This window comes from Lepisma saccharinum, chromosome 1 (assembly GCF_977018435.1).
Source record: "Lepisma saccharinum chromosome 1, izLepSacc3.1, whole genome shotgun sequence".
NCBI lineage: Eukaryota > Metazoa > Arthropoda > Insecta > Zygentoma > Lepismatidae > Lepisma > Lepisma saccharinum.
In genome coordinates, this window is record NC_139229.1 from 25,812,140 (window position 1) to 25,826,516 (window position 14,377).

Sequence of the window (14,377 nt, forward strand, 5' to 3'; positions counted from 1 at the left end):
AGAAACCATACTGATAATTCCAATGGTAGCCATGCAGGATTCTTATACATAGGAATATAGTGAATGTGATATATTGAAGTTGTAGGACTATATTATAAGCCATACAGCTACAAGCAATATATTCATAAAAAATTGCACGGTACCCTCGACCCTCTGTAACCCCCTCAAGAAAAAGAAAGGTTTATGAAGGTTTTCCGTCGTTTTTTAGCTCTCGGAGATGTCTTATTGTGAAATAAAGTATGTCTGTTACTTTACCATGAAGCAGAAGAGCCCCAAGGCTTCTGCAAGTGAATATAGCACCCAATATGACATTCCACAACAGAAGCTATAATATAATGTCCTTAGGTTAGGAGTTGATAGCAATTTCTGCCGTGTTCTTTCGCTATTTTAGTGTTCATACAAATGGTTTTTACTAATAAAAAGTGGCGAAAGTACTCTTGATAGCAGGTTTTTATTTACGCAGGGCATACTTTGGGATCAATCTCTCTTATTTGTGTTGGCTCAAGTTCCTTATGTTTTATTACGATTTCATCATGCCACGTATGCAATTTTTACATGGTTCGATTTTGATTTATGTTTAGCAATTACTTACGCCAAAATGTTTTGAAGATTTTGTGCAATATATGCTTTCGCAGTTAGGTTTGGCAGGTCAGGCTTAGTTCCCTTAGCATTTTAATAATAACCCTAAATTCTTTTGTGGTTAAGTGGGCCATGTTTAGTTCTCTTAGCATTAAAATAAAATCCCTAAATGCTTTCTAAAAAAAGTGTTCTACATTTGTTCCCACTTGTCTACGATACTTATTGTCGCTTCTACGGATAATGCCTTGTCCATGGGGAACATACATGCTTGCGTAAGGTAATTTTAAAGTTGTTTTTATCCCCAACATAAATAACTTTTTTCAAAATCCAAATAGTGCTCATTAGTTTAAGGAAGGTTCAACTCTCATGTGACAGTGATTGCCAAAATTCTACAATAAGTAGTCTATATATTTTGAAAACATCATAAAACAAACTGAACAGTTACCTTCTTCGAAATCTCTCAAATAAAAAAAAATCAGCATAATTCTCCAGGGGATACAGTGGGTTAATGGACACAATAACACCAGAACTAACACACAAAAAAAAGATCTATTCTAGTTACACGGTTTTGATTACATTAATTTTGCTCTTACAGTGGACTGAGCATAGTGCCTAAATCTGCAGATTCGAACTCACAACCCTCAGTTTAGTAACAAGGTATGTAAACCACTCTACATTTCAACCTTAGGACAACGTAAAGTAATACTATGTGCACCATATTATAAATGGCTCAGTCGGTAACGCGTCTGACTACCATGCTAAAGGTCCCGGGTTCGATCCCCGGCCGGTTCAAATCCGGGAACTTTTCCTATATGCCTTCATGGTGTGGTGCTATGCACAGGGGAGCACTTTACTTTTTTTTTACCATATTATAAATATTAATGTTCAAGGAAGCACAGATTTAAAATGACAGATCAATTTAAAATATAGAAATATACCTGCAGGAAAATCATCTGAAAATATTGGATTAAACTAGTCACTTTCTTAGTAAATTTACAACATGTATTCACATCGAACAGTTCTTTCATTGCACAAATTAGATATGGATGTAAGGGTTATTGAAGAGTAGCAAGTCTAGCATTCAGTCTTACAGCTTTTGGGAGTTTCAAATTACCATATTTATAGTTTTTTTGAAGTTCCACACTCCTTATCATGGGCTGGCAAAGACAGGATGCCTAGTCACCATGGGAGCTCAATATTCAAATTTAAATACGGAGAAACTAGTACTCTTTTATCTGAGAAGCTGTTTTTTCTTTTTCGATTAATTCCAGTGGCCACTGCCACCATCCTCGTTGGAACTTGTTGTTGTTGTTGTTGTTGCTTGTAGTTCTCTGGCTGCTGCTAGGTGCGCTGTTGTTAACTGTGCATCGATCTGTGTTGTTTGCTATTTCCGGGCGATAATTGTTGTAGTAGGGGAATCCAAGTGTGGTGTGCTTGCCCGCTATCGATATTTAGCTTGTGCGGGAAGTGTATTATGGCGCGTGTTTCCTTGAACCTTTTGAATTTTATGGCTATTGTATGTGATATGTTTAGAAAGACCAGTAGTGGGTTGGGCTTTTTTCGCATCTGCTAGGTGCTGTTGGATTCTTTCATTGACAGACCTGATGGACCTGCCGATGTAATGTGCCTTGCATTCACACTCTGCATCGTATACACCTGGGTTATCAGGGGGGAGAGGAAGTACCGTTAGTGTTTGTTCAGTTGATCAGCTATTTTGGAATTCGGTTTGTGCGCTACTTTGATGCCATAAGGGAGAAGGGCTTTGGATATGCGGTTGGAAGTGATGGGATGGTAGGGGAAGGCAAACATTTTTATTTGCCGCTGGAGGCTGATTGTGGCTGGGTTTGTTTGCCAATGGGTTGATTGTGGTTGGTTAGGGTGTCTGACCTGTATTCCCATTACTTTTTTTTAAAAAAAAAAACAACTACAGTACATATTTTTGTTGTTTGCGTGTTTTCTGTATTTTGGTGGAAAACCAAATACACCAATTTGTAAGAATGTCTGGGATGAACATGTATTTATATCTACATGATGTCAGCTACATCATTGTAATCCAAATGTACTTTCCACTAAACACACAGAAAAAATACAACGCATATAAGTGATAACTTTGTAAGTAACAAGAATCTGTAGCCGACTTCCGTGGCTAGCATACTGCATTACAAAGTCAGGGTCCCAGATTCGAATCCCAGACTGAGCATGGGTATTCTTTGTCAGTATCCCTCCAACAATGTCATTACATCATCACTCATCCTCTACGTTGTGATTAGTCAAAAGTAGCACAAAGAGACACTAAATAGCAATGTTTTCGTATGGTGGAAAATCAAATACACACACATAAAGCAATTTTGTAAGGATGACTGGGAGCTTGCTGGTTGCTACTTGGGTCAATATCTGTTTAAAAATTTAAAAACTGTGTTAATTAATAAAGGTAAAAAAAAGGTAAAGTGTTCCCCTGTGCATAGCACCACGCCATGAAGGCGTATAGGGGGTGTGGGGGTAACGCCCCACACTTTCTTGATCCGGTCGTGAGTGGGGGTGATGTGATCAGCATCACGCCCCTGACCGCCTTTACCCCCCAGGGTTTCCCCCAGGTACCCATGTTATTCGACGCTGGGTAGGCGCCGGGGCCGCTTCCACCGTTAGAAAAGTTCCCGGATTTGAACCGGCCGGGGATCGAACCCGGGACCTTGAGCATGGTAGTCAGAAGCGTTACCGACTGAGCCACCGCGGCCACTTAATAGATTATGTTTTAGGGTCACATTTCAAAATGTGTAGCTTTATCTTAGTTTGAATCATGTTTTTTTTTGTTGTTTTTTTAAATATTATGATGCTCCAGAACTTTCTTTTTACCTGCTCTTAGTAACATGCTCTTGCATCCCTTGGTACAGATGCAAACTGGGGATTGAAGTACCACTGTCCCCGCACATCACTGTATTTTGCAAGATTGTTTTAAAATATTCCAAGTATCTTTCAAGAATATTCATTGGCCTAAGAACTATTTTAAATTAAAAATAGGTGTGACTACTACTGTCACCAGGTAGTGAGAATAACAGAAAGTGCTGAAGACCAGAAATTACATGATCAGGTGTTGGGAAGTATTTACTGAAGTAATTTTAATACTAAAAACCCTAAACAACCTGCCTAACCTAACAACGAAAGCATTTAGGAACGTAATACCCATTCATACTTGTCATGCAACATATTAGCAGCACAAGTCTACATCGGAACGCCTTGTGGTATTTTTTGAACTGCATGATGTGCAGAAAACAAGTACTTGACTCCTGCACAAAAATAAATTCACACCAACGTAAGCTTCACACACATCGACAACTAAAGAATGGCAGACCAGGCCATGTTGCAGATCATGCACATGCACTTTAAAATCTGGTGAAAATAGTCACTCCGATATATTATATATTCTACCAAAAAATGCAAAACCTGCATTATATTTTAAGTACTTCTGAGAATGTCTACAGGAAATAATTAAGAACTAATTTGTACCTGTAAGGAAGTTGATTTACTGTACACCACTTCTTCGTCCACACCAACTGCAGAAACAAGTGCATCCATTTTTGAAAATCCATCTTCATTTGCTGTTTCAGCATTCTGTAATACAAGCGATAAATTAATAACTTATTCAATTTTCAAACTTTGTACTGAAAAATAAATTCACAGGTAAGTAACCGGGTCCAATGTGAAATCCTCCACCCTCTATTTCGCTAGGGAAATTATTTTGGTAAAACTTTCAAAGCCGGGAAACGGATTTCTTCAAATTTACAGGAGAAAGTACTTACGGAACTGAGTTTCTGTATAATTTCGGAAGGTCGTAAAGTGTTTTCTCCAATTTTTCAATGTATTTGGCAGCTAAATCATGTATTTGTTCTGTAACAATGTCTGTCCGATGCACGAAAGCTGTTGCGAGCATCTGATGATGTAATCCCCGGTAAGCGTTTCTAAACACACAGTTTTTTCACTATATTGCCCAACCTAAAGCAACCTAACCTTACCGTGATGGTGCATGGGGCTATCATGAATGGTTTTTGAAGCTATGCGGGAATGGTTTTAGGGGTTATTCCTGGATGGTCATACTACCCCGAATGGTTTTTGGGGCGATGCGGGAATGGTTTTCGGGCCTATGCGGGAATTTTTCTGTTAAGAAGGTTGAAACACTGCTTTGCCATTTGAAACACAACGCTAGTCAAGATTTGCCCGCCATTTTGCATGTTCAGTGAGAGAAAAGAACGAACAATAATTACTCGATATGTCAACAATAGATACTAATTTCGTTAAAGAAAAGCGAAATCCCTTGTTAAACAATCTTTCGAAATGCAGAATAGGTAAGTACGAATGCAACAATTACAGAATAAAGGAGTTACAGACATTTGCCGACTGATAGTTTTGCCATTATTCTTTTAGGAAGATTGTGTGTTTCAAATTGTGAAAAATAAAATTCTCAAGCACGGAAACAAATGTTTACAAGTATACAACCGATTAAAGTGGAGATACAGCCATTTAAAGTTGCAAGGTGGAAGTCTACTTCCGGCCATGTCAGTTTCGTAGCAGCCACCCATACCGATGGATATAGGCTATAACAGTAGCTTTTTCAAGGCTAAACAAAAAATTTCATATTATTGCTCCCCAATTCCAGGCTCTGTTCCTGGGGTAATTGACCTACCACCCCTACCCCACCTCCCCTCCACTATGCTCCGGCTACCTGCCTTTTTCTAGTCCCTTTAAAGGCATGTTAGAACCTGCCCAACACTATTGCCCTGAAAAACCGTAATGACGTTACATAGGTAAGTAATTTTAATATTACAAAAATGTCAGTTTCGTAGCACGTAGATCTCTAAAAATTTCCTGTAAGAATTGACAATATAGAGAAAGTCTGTAATTTTGTTAATTTTTGGTATACTAACTAATTTTGGCCTCCTAATCACGAATCTGTTGTAAGAAACTGGGGGTCACGTCTGGAAATTGTACATTTTGATGAAACATTGTTCGTTAGCCCCAAAAACCAACCTACGGGTAGCCCCACAAATCATTGACATTAGCCCCAAAAACCATCCACGGGTAGCCCCACGAACCATTCACACGAGGTTAGGTTAGGTTCCATTAGCATTCATTTCACCCCTAAATTGATCGGGGAAAAAAAAGGGTTTGTACTAAAATTGAACATCATAAATCATTTTCTTGTAAAACAAAGGCGTGGTTGGAAACAATGACAGATTACATTTTCGTTCGTAAAACTACGCATATATATATAAAAATTCAATCGGCTTATTTTCAAATTTCCAGATGTGACGGTACTTGTTTACTATCCTTCGGACACATTTATTTATTTTTACAGAAGAAACTACTTACCGTAATAAGTTCCTGTAGCATTGTCAAACATCGGGAAGGTGTTTTGTGTGATGTGGGAATGTTTCATAGCTGAAATTCATGTTGTTTGTTGAAAATTAATTCTCCGACGGAGAATAGCGTTTGGCACGTACACCATCACGCGTCGTGACTGTATCATGACGCGTCGTGATTGTGTTTTGTTCATGTTCATTGGGTATCCAGTATTTCGAACTGTCTGCGTTTGCAACGAGAGTGAGAAGGATGACGTGTCCACTAGCCCCACGAACCATTGGCACGTGGTTAGGTTAGGAAACATACTTAAAATTTGGTGTCGTGTTAGTATCAGGATCTAGAAATTAGAAATAATTGTGAACCATTGGCGCTAGCCCCACGAACCATTGGCACGTGGTTAGGTTAGGAAACATAGTTAAAATTTGGTGTCGTGTTAGTATCAGGATCTAGAAATTGGAAATAATTGCGAACCATTGGCGCTAGCCCCACGAACCATTCGTGCGTGGTTAGGTTAGGTTAGGTAAACATTGTTAAAATTTGGTGTTGTGGTAGTATCAGGAATATATATATTTGGTTGTGAAACAAAAAAATTCGCGAAAATCGACAGTTTCCATTCCAAAAACTAACTCCTAATTTTCACTTATTTTGCAATTTCTAGATGTTTCCCACTCATTCCAAGACGGATAGCCCCAAAAAGGAGTCACGGATAGCGCCACGAAAGATTAGAATTTTCTCCGTAAAACAACGCGAAAAAAAAAATGAAAAATAAATATATCTGATGAACTTTGTTCACGGGCATTTCTTGGGTTCCGAAGGTTGAAACACTGCATAACAATTGAAAATCGATAAAAGACTAGCCCGACGCGTCATTATGTAGGAAGGTGTATGCGCCATATTGTATGTGAGCAAGCGGAAAGACTAGGAGAAAGAAGTGCTGGTAATGTGAAAAATTGCTCTTACTTTCATCAAAACATCGTCAATACACCTTCAGGAATGTTCCGCAAAGCAGATACGTAAGTAGGAATGTCAAAAATTGACGAAACGACAAAATTTGAGGTGTCCGAAGGATAGTAAATTTTTACCGAAGAAACTTCATTTTGGACAAAGAAATTTGAAATGTGCTAAAAATCGAGGGTGGAGGATTTCACGACGCAGCCAAGTAACCAATCAGCATGTTTGTGTATCAAAATCTTACTTGATGTCCTGAAACAAACAAGTACAAACACTAAACAAGTCAAATTACTGCATATAATTTTCTACAAGTGAAAAGACATAGAAAGGACTGCAAGAAATAAGCTACTCGCATGTCTTACAAACTACAGCATTTGATGTTGATCAAAATAGGCAGTCATGTATATTTTAATGCACTTACAGTTATAATGTTAAATGGCCAAAATCAAGATATGCGGGTAAAATGTAAATTTTCACATTTGCTTCTCCCAATTCATAACCTAAATGAATATTTTTCAACTCCTGTAGCTCAGTAAAAGTACATTTCCATGCTTCATAGAATTCTGAAAACTTCTACACGGCTGCTGTTCATTAAACAATTGACAAACGTTGAAAATTATGGGTGGACGGATAAATAATTGACCTGTCATTGAACAAGTGTATAGTAAAATCTCTTTTGAACTTTATGGTAACCTTTTACACTGTTTAATATTCATATAAAATAATTTTGTACGAAATGCCAACAAGATTGCTTCCTCTAAGCAATCTAAAGCTTCGGGCTACATAAACCCTACCATATCACCATCATTTATTGTCAAAACTGTCTTTGTTATGATTTTGACATGGTTAACTAAGATTTGCAAGCAAAATTGTTTCCATTTATTTTGTTAATAAGAATGTTCTTATCTAGTGACCTCGTTCAGTGATAACCAAGTAAAACAAGACAACGGCACATACATACAGCCGTAACTGTCGTATTGTTCCGGTAATCACATTTTTCAGAACGAATTTCTGGAAGACATTTTTCACTACATGTATAGACAAAGAACCAAATTTAACATTGTGAAATTCATAAAAGCTTACCTTCCACACGGAATATATTCTTCTTATACGTCTGAAAAACGTGTCTTTGTCCATAGAAATATTCGACATCTTCTTTGGTTATCATAAACACTTTCGCATCAAAAATGAAGACACTGTAGTTATGGCGGGCTTGTTCTCGCACGAATTAACGTCTTCTTCATCTTCCTTCTCTTCTTCCTCTTCAGTCATAACAAATAATAATGAGCAATTGTACACGTCAAGCAAAACGAACGCTCGGGTTTTGTAGCAACATTTACGGTATTCACGGGTACACTCACACTCCAGCAGTGAGTTTCTTTATACAGCATATTTGCAGAAGATACAATTCAAACTACAAGTGTGTCAATATACGCTGTAACTATAAAACACACCTTTACTAACTTCGTTGACCCTACAATGCGATAAGGTTTGCTTTTATGTGCATTTTACGCATTAAAAGTATTGAATCTTGTAAATCTAATTTCAGATTACTTATTACTAATCTGATATTCCCCGGACAGATTTCATTTTTACAGAAGAAACTGCTTACGGTAATAAGTTCCTGTAGCATTGTCGAACATCTGGAAGGTGCTTTGTGTGATGTAACGGATTTCTTCAAATTTAAAAGTTTTGGGGGCAGGTGACTCCGGCCAATTTCTAACATGCCTTTAACAGGGACTCTATAGATAAAGCCAGGGAGCCGGAGCGGAGGTGGGGCCGCGTTAGCGGTTGGGGGTGGTAGGTCAATTACCCCAGAGGCGGAGCCCGGAATCGGTGGGAAATTTGGACTCAAAAGTTTCAAACAAAAATATTTTTTTGTTCAAATTTTCCACTGATTCCGGGACGAAAAACGTGAAAGAATGTTCCGCGAAGCAGATAGGTAAGTACAAATGCCAAAATTGACAAAACGAAGAACTTATAGGTGTCCGGGGAATATCAGATTTTTACCATAATGCTAAGCAACGCAAAGGGAAAAGAAACAGTTTATGTATTAATTTTGCCCATTTGAATCTACGCTATGAATTGATTGATTTGCTTTATTTTACCACAGATTTTACTTCGCGTTTGTGCCAATTTTGGCTCATTCATGATGAAATTGGTGAATGGACACTCACAAACATCCATGCCCAGGCAGGGATTCGAACCCGGGACCCCTGGCGTCGAAGCGCGGTGTGCTAACCACTCCGCCATGGGGAACGGCTACACTATGAATTCCAACATTGCATAGAAGCAAAATGCCAAATATATCGGTGTCCGGTAAAAATTCAATGACATCTATCTACCATACCGGGACTTCCGTAAGGGATGCCTCAAGAAAAGGATTGATGAAGTCAAAAGACTGCATCAATGTTTTGGTAACACCAATTTGTGGCTGTAGTCATGAACGTTCTGAAGGGGGGCAAGGGGGCCCACGCCCACCCTGGAAAATGCACGGAAGGGGAATAAACTGGATGCAGGCATAAACTGTCGATATTGTAAATAGTACCAGAGAGAGAGTACAGCTCCTTCACTTCCATGCAAACTAAAACAAAGTATGACATTAAGACATCCGTCTGTATTCTGCTGTAAAATGCAGGAAAGCTTCCATGTCGCAATATTCGATAATTTTACAAAGAATGCCACTTATATGTTTCCCGCGAAATTATATCAGCGGACAAGAACGTATACTGAATATTTTTGGGGGAGGAGGGGCTAAACACCACCTTTTTATAGGGTTATAGAAGAACCTCACGTGAAATCTGGATGTTTTTTACCACTCGACTCCTCTAGCGTAATGAAGGAAAATGTGTGCCGAACCCATCTAATGTTTGAATGATGGATTGGTTTGGTTTGGTTAATTTTACTTTGCATTTCTCCCACTTTTGGCTAATCGCGAAGATGAGGATGAGTGAGGAAATTGATGAAGGGACACATAAAGAACACGATGCCTAAGCCGGGATTCGAAACCGGGACCTCTGGCGTCGCTATCCACTCTCTCAGACCGACGTGCGTGTGTGTGTGTGTGTGTGAGTGTGTGTTTGTGTGTGTGCGCGCGAACAAAAAAGAAAGATGAATAATGAAAGAATGAGATGGATTCAGCCTTCAGTAAGGTGCCGTTTTTTCTCTTTAGACATCAAAACACGTGCTCCAGGGTTCGAATCCTGGCCTGGGCATGGATGTTTGTGAGTGTCCATTCATCCATTTCATCATATCATCACTCATCCACATCTTAGCCAAAAGTGGCACTGACAAAAGCCGAAGTAAAATAAATCAAATCAAATCAAAACACGTGCAGTGTCTTTGAGTATTCTTACAGCTATAGCTGTTCTATTGCGTTCTTTCTAAACAAGGAACAAGTGTATCTCATTATTGCAATGCTATTACCCACGCACGGGATGGATAATCCACTCGACAACGTGAGATTCAAACGCTGGGTGGCGTAGTGGAAGTACACTGCTCTCGGGTTGGGATACAAGCTCACCGCTCACGAGGAGCGGGGATGAAGGGAAGGACCGGTCCATTTGCAGATTTTAGGGGTAGCAGAAATCCTTCCACTGCGGTCTAGTATCCTTTTCGAAGTGCGTGGGAGTTGATTGCGTCAATCAGGCAGAGCGTGTCCGCAGCAACAGTTTGCTGCTTTTCCTTCAGTGGCCAGAATACTATTGTATTGCTTATCCTGTGCATTCTCTAGACTGTATTTCAAAGAATTTTAAAAATAATATACGGCAACGACTTTATGTACCAGATGACAAACTTTTAAAAAGATTACATTTTTAGATTGCAAAAAGTTAACAACTTTCGACAAAGATACAGCACTTCTGACGCACGTTTTGTACTTACTGGTGCTTTGGTGAGATTATAGATCACACAGCCCTGTAAAACAATTTCACACCGTTTCAGTATAACTAATAATAAGCTTCATTATAGGCCTATGCCTGAATATTCTAATATTTATTCACAGGGCCCGTAATATTATACGGTTGTGAAACTCGGTCTCTTACTTTAAAATAATAACATAAATTGGCATTCTGCAGCCTTGGAGTTGTTTCTTCCAGGCCTAAAGTCAGGAAACCGTTTTTGTAAGGTAAGTCGTTACGAAAATCACATTTGCGTTTCGGCATGGTTCAGATCGCTGATGCACACAAGTTCACTTCTCCACTGCCATGTAACAACTAAGAGTACAACAGTTAAAAACTATTGTATATATCTGAGTCGAGTGGTAAAGAAAGCCGCGGCATATCGCATATTCTTATCTACTGTTAGAAACTTGCTGATCATGAGCCGCGGTAGATGTCACAAAAGCTTTGAAATCAAAACCTTACGCGACGAGCGGCGACAACAGAGAGACACAAAAGTCCAACAATTTATTGGCTTTGCGCTTGCAACTGAGTGTGTCGTATTTCTTTACTTTGAAATTGAAGACAGAAATAATATTAACAATTATTATTAAATAACATTTTGTTATTAATCTTGAAGTTAAGCAGTTGACTTTATCCCAGAAAAGAGAACATTTCCAAATTTTCATAAAAATATGCGCGGACCATTTTTAGGACCCGAAAAAGAGGATTAGTGCAGGTAAAACAGGACGTCTGGTAACCCTAAACGACTTGTATCTCTGCACCGGTTACAGCGAGCCCACATATGTTTATCACTCAGGGTGCACTCCCCCAACCCTAATAGTGGAGTCGCCTGTTGCTACGTCACTGCACTTCCGTTGGGGATCATCTCCTGAGCGGTGAGCTGTACTTCTCCCTGATTCGAGTCTTAACACCACTAATGTAACCTCCATTTTTGCAGCTCCGTCAAAGACAAGACCCACTAAATTGTTCATATTCAGGCCTAAGAACTCACAAGTGTTTAAAATTGTCTGTCACGGCTTAAGAAGTCATATCATATATCGGCAAGAAACAAAGGAAGTATTCTCCAAAATAGTTGGGTCGCGAAACAAATCTATTGCACAGTGAAAACTGTTCCGTTCCCGACACATCTAAAGTTCCATCTCCCAATACGGTAAACTACTGACTCATTTCTCTCCTACGCATTTATTTAAATCACCTCACCAGAAGATTTTTATCACTTCGTTTAGGACAACTGGACTGAAGTAAGATGCGTTATTCCCTCAGATTCGGAAATGATCCTATTGGGCGTTGTTCCCTGTCTTCGCAAAAAACCTTAGCAAAGCCTTAAATTTTCCATCCTTGTGACTCGCATCTTCTAAATACTAGTGTTTCATCACATTTTATGCTTCAGGAGGAAGTAGCACGGGGGAAAAAAAATGAGATATTACCATTTTTTTTAGCTTCAACTGTTCTCTTATTGGATTGGATTGATTTGGTGATTTAAGTCCACTTTATGCACAGTAAGGCTAATCGGGACTGGACCTACAGTTTTTAAACTGGGATCCGAACCACTATGTGAATTTGAATTATTTCTTTAATTGAATTTCTTTTGGGTGCGTCAGCACTGAGGCTATTTTGCACCCGTTACTCTATACGGGGTCCAGCCCCTTATCATAACAAAAATAAAAGCGTGTCTGAAAACTAAAACTGCCTTACCTTGGTTAAAAGCTGAGGCTAAATAAGGACAAAACACAAGACGACACAGAATTATACTGGCCATGGGGTCAGTCGCCAGAGCCTCGTTAGTCTGCAGTCCAGGGTGTACTATGTGGAAATGAGGTTGACTATTGGGTGCACTACGTAGAAGGAGCACCCCTTACACCCCGAACCACTATGTGCCTCCACCGGGAATCGAACCCGGGACCCCTTGATTACAAGGCGACGACGCAACCACTGCGCCATCGGGGAGGCCCAACTGTTCTCTTATTTGTCACTATTAGCATATTTATGTGTCCTTCGTCTCGTTCTGCACAAGGAACATATTACACTTTCTATAGCTACCATCATAGCGCCGACTCCATGGGACTTGGGGGGCTCGACCCCCATGTTATCGTTGTGGGGGCAGAGCGCCCCAAATAATTTTGCTTAAGAGAATCTATTGTATTACTTTGTGTAACGTTTTCTTTATATATCCACATACCATAAACCTTATATAAGCTGAACATTTCACGTAAATTCCTAGTTCAATTTTCGGCCATCAGAGGCCGTTGTCCTCGATAGCTCAATGACCAGTGCTGCCTCTCGCGGCAGACTTGGTACAAGCGGGCTGGGCGTAAAACCTCAGCAGTGCTTCAGAGACGCTTGTATCGACTGGAACGGAACGGCAACAACCCTTTGGCTCGACCTAGCCGGCGGGAGACGTACCTAGCGTGCTGCCTTGGTGGACGGAAGCCTTGCTTGTTTGTCACTCGTGAAATGGGCCACTACTAAGAGAATAAGGACGATAACCAGAGTGCGGCATTACATGGCTATTGAGGCTGAACACTGTTGGTTTAGGTACGTAAAACTCTCTGCTGTGCTATAGGGACTTAACAACATCGTGCCAACGTTCCACGTCGCCCCTTTTATTACGCATAAGGTGCCGTACAAAAAAAAATCCCTTTTTTTTTTTTGCACTCTTGCTTCCCCCTTTTGCCCTTGTTGTGTGTCACCTTTTTGGGTGCAGTGAATGTACTAAGTGGACTAACGAAAGATAACTATTCACCAAATTAGTGAGAACAGAATTACTTAACTCTTACTTGATTCTGGGTTCAAAATACTATTCCGTCGCTAAAGATTTATTGTTCACGTAAGTGATCTCTTAACAAGTGAACTCCCTTTTGAGTGGACGAACGTATTTATTGTATTTCGTCGATCTTGTAACGTAACTCTTCGACTCACGTTTGACGTTTTGGTCTGATGGTCAAAAAGGGCTTCGGGTTAAAGTCCTCGCTTACAAAAAGGAAAAATCTACGAACCTCCACTTCTCCTTCATTAGTTGACTAGGGACCTTTGTTCCATTTGCACCTTTCCATTTTTGACGGTAGCATTAAATATCGGGAGAATTGGGATAATATTAATTCAATGGGAAAAACGGCTATTGTAAAGTAAATTAGCGTCATGATATAAACGAAGACTTGCTGTGTATGAAACGCATGTAGAAGATAGGTGGGGTTGTATTGTTAATTGTCAAATGTTTATTGTTTGATTGGGTCGAGAGAATGACGCGTACGCGTACTTGTTACGTATTGTTAATGGTGCTTGACTAACTGATGTAAACTAAATTTATACACGCAGGACGTGTTGGGAATTTTTGACGTGGACGCACGTCTCTTGTGAATCTGTAGTTTGACTTATATCGACCCTATTAATATTGGGCTCTTTTACGAGTTGTTTGTTGTTTATGAAATATATGATATTTGAGTAATGCATTTGTTGTTGATAATTGATCATCGTAAATTGCAATTTTGCCTTACCTGGAATCTATAGTGAGTAAGTCAACATACATTTGAAATACGCGTTACGTGGTAACTATAAGTTGAAATCAAAAGCACAATTGGGTAATCTTGGAC

General features: G+C 39.5%; 1 protein-coding gene across 2 annotated transcripts in view; it reads right to left on the reverse strand.

Annotated features, from left to right (window-relative positions):
* dre4 (SPT16 homolog, facilitates chromatin remodeling subunit dre4) overlaps positions 1-8,127 on the reverse strand; it is a 72,811-nt gene extending 64,684 nt beyond the window's left edge. For both annotated transcript variants that reach the window (XM_083129733.1, XM_083129728.1), the window contains exons 1-2: positions 7,969-8,127; positions 4,084-4,188 (exon numbers count right to left, since the gene is read on the reverse strand). In XM_083129733.1, the coding sequence (XP_082985859.1) occupies positions 4,084-4,188; positions 7,969-8,037 (174 nt within the window). In that variant the 5' untranslated portion in view covers positions 8,038-8,127. The remainder of the gene's footprint in view (positions 1-4,083; positions 4,189-7,968) is intronic.
* Positions 8,128-14,377: the final 6,250 nt, after the last annotated feature.